Below are 5,743 nucleotides of genomic sequence, written 5' to 3' on the forward strand. Positions count from 1 at the left end.
ATTTGGATGCTGCCAACTCAATATCGTCGGCATTCCCAGTTGTAATCCCTATGTGGTTCGATATCCAGCTTGAACTAAACGCCGGCACTGAGTTTAAAGTTTTACTGCTGTTACCCAAGGGGACGGTGAGCAACCTATTCCCGTTTCAGATGTTCCTCAATGCTTGGACTTACCCGCAGTGAGAATATACATTATCCATCAAAGCAGACTAATACAGAATTGCACTTGGCTACAGTTTAATTGTCCCGTGGACCATGTGAAATAAAAAACCCGTGCCCCCTGCTGTTGAAGCCAAAAGTAGAGTGACTTTTTATTTAATATGTGGCTGAGCGAAGGGCGCTGAGTAGGCTACGGTCAATTATGGATAACTCTGAACATCCTCTACATAGCACCATCCAGAGACAGAGAAGCAGTTTCAGCGACAGGTTGCTATCGATGCAATGCTCCTCAGACAGGATGAAGAGGTCAATACTCCCCAATGCCATTAGGCTTTGCAATTCAACCGCCAGGACTTAAGAACTTTTTGAAAGCTATTATTAATGCTTTTTGAGAGGGTGATTTTAGATGCATATCATATTTTTACTGAGTTAAGTATTGTATGTAATTAGTTTTGCTACAACAAGTGTATGGGACATTGGAAAAAAAGTTGAATTTCCCCATGGGGATGAATAAAGTATCTATCTATCTATCTATCTATCTATCTATCTATCTATCTATCTATCTATCTATCTATCTATCTATCTATCTATCTATCTATCTATCTATCTATCTATCTAAGGAGTTTGCGGAGGAGGGAGGGCATAGGAATTATGATCATGGGTTCCTCCCGGAAGTTGTGACCTGTAGAGAAGGGACGGGTTTGCTCCTGAACTGGGGAGGGATAAACATTCCTGTGGGAAGGCTTCTTGTTGCTGCACGATTGGTTCCTAAGTGGAGTTGCATTTGGAAGGGAACCAGATGGACAGAAGGATCCGTGGAGATCTGGCGGAGCCAGATTTCGGCAAGACGTCGGCTCCTCCGGATTGGCTGTTGTGCAACGAGCCGAAATTGATCAGAGAACTTATGGGAAAAAGAATGTTGGGTTGAGTGATCATAATATGATCGACTTCATCCTGAAATGTGAGAAGGAGAAGCTGAAGAGTCAGATGACCCAGTGTTACAGTGGGTTAAAAGGAGTTAGAGAAGCACTGGAGAGGGGTTGGCCAGATTTAATTGAAAAATAACACTGGCGGGGATGACGGCAGAGGAGGAAGAAATGTTCTAAAGGAAAGATGACATAACCGTGGCGAAGAAGAGAAGTCAAAGCCAACATGAAGGTCAAAAGGAGGGTATATGATGGAAGAATCATTAATGGGAAGTTAGATGATAGGGAGGTTGGATAAAATAACAAATGGCAACTAAAAGGTCATTTAGAAGGTAGAGATGAATGAGAAAGCACTCCAGCCAATAATATTAATGAAGATCGGCAAAGTTTCTCAACGTACATCAAGTGTGAAACGAGAAGCAAGAGTGGATATCGGGCCGTTCAAAAACGATAGTGGAGAGGTAGTACTGGGGAACAAGGAACTGGTAGACAAACTGCATCAGCCCTCACCGTGGGACACACTGATGATATGTTGGATGTTTCAGGTATCAGGGGTCATGCAATGTCAGCATTCATTGCAAGGGTACTAGAATATAAAAGGAAGGATGTAATGCTGAAACTTGATAAAGCACCGGTGAGGCCTCACTTGGAGTATTGTGATGCATTTTAGGACCCTTGTCGTTGAGAGAGAATGTGATTAAACTGAAGGGGTTTCCAAGGAAGTTCGCCAAAATGATCCCAGGATTGAACGGCTTTACGGGAGAAGAGGGTTTGATGGCTCTGGGCCTCTACCCACTGGGGTTCAGAAGAATGTGGGGAGACCTCATGGAAACCTATCGAACTGTGAACGGCCTTGTTGGAGTGGAGGTGGAAAAGATGATTCTCATGGCGGGAGAGTCTAATCCCAGAAGGCACAACCTGTGCATAGAGTGGTATCCTTTCAGAAACCAAGGCGAAAGTGAATCTATTTCGACAGAGCGTGATGAATCTGGGAATTATGTTCCACAGGCAGCTGTAGAGGGCGTATCGTTATGTAAGTTTAAAGCCGAGGATGACAGATTTTCGATTGGTCAGGCCGTGAGGAATATGCGGAAACGGCTGTGATTGGGACTGAGAGGAATATTGGATCAGCCATGATGAAATGGCGGTGCGGACTCCATTGGCCACATGGTCTAAATCTGCTTCCAATGATTACGGCCTCCTGGCCTTAACAGCATCAAGTAAACATTTGTAATTTAATCAGCAAGCCAGAACAATTCAAATTTTCATCTTAATCTTATTCATCAATATGCAACGTTGTGGATTGACATTGTTAGTCAGTATTCTAATCGGGTTCAGGCATTTAGTTGGATTACACGGGCCTGTCTGCACCAACACTATTAATTGTAGGACCTCAGCAAAGGGAAGAACGGACTACTTACCGAACACAATGATTTCCGTGGTTGAGGCATTGATCCTTTTTGTAACCATGTTATGGGCCTCACAAGTATACTTTCCCGTGTATCTCACAGAGATGCTGTCGAAGATGACCTCCTGCTCACTTTGTAGGGAGGCACCATTCAGTTTCCAATTCAATTTAGCATCTGGGCGGGACTCTGTGAAACATGTTAACCTGAGGGAGCTTCCGGCAACGTGAAAAGAAGAGTCCGGTTGAGTGATGATATATGGACGATCCGGTCCGTCTAAAACAAACGGACAAAAGGGATTGGAACAAATTACACAGGAAATGCAACAGAGTTCCTCAGCTGAAGAGGAAGAACAGCCCACCACCAGAGAAAGCGCTCCTACACACCGGAGAATACATTCGTCTGGAAGCCACGCGCGGGAAAGAGGAGAGTCGGAACACAGTGTCAGATTATCCACGTCTTATGAAACTATGAATTGCACAGTTACCTCATATCGCAAAACCCGTCTCCTCCTCCAACCTGAATACAATGCACGCCAGTCATAAGTGTATCGCTTTGTATAACTTCCCTATGTGTGTGTTTTGTGGTAAAGAGTTCAGGAAAACTTTCCAAACGAAATACCCAGCGTCTCTCTGCGGGGATAGGTAAGGCAACTCGGAGTGCAGATTGAATAACTCATGTAATCAGGGTTCGGGCCGAATGTCATGTGGGCCCACACTATACCGTCAAGTCACTGACCACGTGTGCAATTATAGGGACACTCCAGTTTACAGAGTGTTATGGTAGGACCCGTTTTCAGTTCCAATATTCTAGGTTTAGTCTCTATCAGTGAGGACCGGTGGCAGTAACACCACTGCAGATTGTGATTTTCATCCAGATCTAACAGCTGTAGCTTCCCGCTTCCACATGCGCACTGAAGGAAGATATCCCCACCTCGTCGTAGCTATGGACATTTGCCAGAAGGGTTGTGGGGCTGATAAGGACTGTGAGCGTTTTACACTCTGAACTTCCCCTGTCCCTTCCGGTGAACGGAATTGTTATCAAAGTCCCTAAAAGGCCTTACACAGCGCCGGAGATCCAATGGTCCATTTGTCTTCACTGTACCAAGTTCAGATCAGTTTTCATTGAGTTGAAAAAGTATCAAACCAGAATAAGAGCTTTGAAGAGATAATTTGGATATGAATGAATAGAACTGAAGTGATACTCAGAGCTCAGCAGAGTCAAATCCAGATTTAATGAACATCACAATTGCCTTTGAACTGTGGGCATTGGAATTGTTGAAAATGGATTGTTTTGTGTGAAGACCCATGCCGGCCAGACCCGGCTATCCCGCTCCTTTCTTTCACCTGAACTACAGAAGTGAACCGACACAGTGGTAGTTTAACCGCCACCGTAATGTGACTCGGATTTGAAATCTAAAATTTTAATTTTAATTCCCCAGCGTCCGAGATAGACCTGGATCCGTCTCCTAACTAACCGTTCAGTTGTCCCAGTGTTAGTCGATAGTGGTTAATACCTCAGGCAACGATCACTAATGTATTCACACACTCCCGGAACCCCGTATCTCGCAGGAACTGTGATGTTATATGTAACTACCGGAGACTCGGGACACTCACAGTTGACATGAAGAGAAAACGGAGAGCTTGTGATTTCGTTAATCACGTTGCTTGCTCTACAGGTGAATCGTCCGTCTGTCCGTAGCACTCCAGAAACAGTGAGTGTGCTGTTATCTTCATTCAGAACAATCCTGCCCCCAGGAATTATCTTGCTATTCTTCTCAAGCCACAGGTAAGAGACATCCGTGCCTGTTGCGGAGCAGGTTAGCGTGACGGTGTCGCTGTACTCAATCAGTCTGGTGGCATTAGATGTAACAATGACATTGGAAACACGTTCTGTTAAAACATAGGGGATTGATTAGTGCACGACACAAGAATAGAATCTGCAGGTTTATGAATTCCGTTACGAATCTGAAAATGAAATCAATCATTTATTATTCCATGAAAAGTAGACATTAAGAAGTTATTCAATTTGATGGACATGAGGTTTTGAGATGGACGTGACAGGGTTCGGGGAAAATTGCGAAGGTTGGAGGTTGGCTAACTGTGTTCCATTCATCGCGACCAGTGGGAAGCGCAAGCATACACGGTACAGGAACCGTGGTGTACAAAGGCCGTTGTAAATAGAGTCAAGAAGAAAAAAAGAGGTCAGAAAAGGTTCAAAAAACAGGGCAATGATAGAGATCTAGAAACTGTAAGGTAAGCAGGAAAGAGCTTAAGAATGAAATTAGGAGCGCCAGAAGTGGCCATGAGAAGGCCTTGCCAGACAGGATTAGGGAAACCCCAAAGCATTCTACAAGTATGTGAAGAGCAAGAGGATAAGAAGTGAGAGAATGGAACCAATCAAGTGAGACAGTACAAAAAGGTGTATGGGATCGGAAGAGGTACTTAATGAAAACTTTGCTTCCGTATTCACTACGGTTAAAGATCTTGGCGAATGACCTGCAGCGGACTGAAAACCCTTTGCCGATAGATATTAGGCAATAGGATGTACTGGAGATTTTAGATATCATTAAGTTGGATAAGTCACCTGGACCGGAAGGGATGCATCCCAGGTAACGGTGGGAGGCGAGGGAGGAGATTGCTGAGCCTCTAGCTGTGAAGTTTGCATCATCAATGAGGACGGGAGAGATTCCGGAAGATTGGGGGGTTGCGGATGTTGCTCTCGTATTCAAGAAAGTGAGTAGGGATAGCCCAAGGAAATTATAGACCAGTGAGTCTTATCAGCTTGATTGAATATTTTGAGGATGTGACGAAACACATTGATGAAGGTAGAGCCGTAGATGTAGAATGTATGGATTTTTGAGCAGGGTATTTGATAAGGTAGCCCATGCAAGACTTACATAGAAAGTAAGAAGGTGCATTGGTCTTCATCAACCGTCGGACTGAGTTTTACAGCTGAATGTAATGTTGCAGCTAGAAAGGACACTGGTGAGACCCCACTCGGAGTATGGCGCTCATTTCTGGCCGCCTCACTACAAGAAGAACGTGGAAACCATAAAAAGGGTGCAGAGGAGATTTACAAGGATGTTGCCTGGATTGCGGAGCGTGTCTTAAGAGAATAGTTTGAGTGTACTCGACCTGTTCGCCTTGGAGTGACGGAGGATGGGAGGTGACCTGATAGAGGTGTTTAAGATGATGAGAGGCATTGATCGGGTTGATCGTGAGAGTCTTTTTTCCCAGGGCTGAAATGGCTA

The 5,743-nt window shown here is 44.5% G+C and overlaps 1 protein-coding gene across 1 annotated transcript in view; it reads right to left on the bottom strand.

Moving 5' to 3' along the window:
- Positions 1–2,576, bottom strand: part of LOC140722482 (hepatic and glial cell adhesion molecule-like) — a 9,024-nt gene extending 6,448 nt beyond the window's left edge. The window contains exon 1 of the mRNA XM_073037208.1: positions 2,506–2,576. Within this exon, the coding sequence (XP_072893309.1) occupies positions 2,506–2,554 (49 nt within the window). The 5' untranslated portion in view covers positions 2,555–2,576. The remainder of the gene's footprint in view (positions 1–2,505) is intronic.
- Between the last annotated feature and the right edge of the window lie 3,167 nt (positions 2,577–5,743).

The sequence above is a fragment of the Hemitrygon akajei genome, unplaced genomic scaffold, assembly GCF_048418815.1.
Source record: "Hemitrygon akajei unplaced genomic scaffold, sHemAka1.3 Scf000078, whole genome shotgun sequence".
Classification (NCBI taxonomy): Eukaryota; Metazoa; Chordata; class Chondrichthyes; order Myliobatiformes; family Dasyatidae; genus Hemitrygon; species Hemitrygon akajei.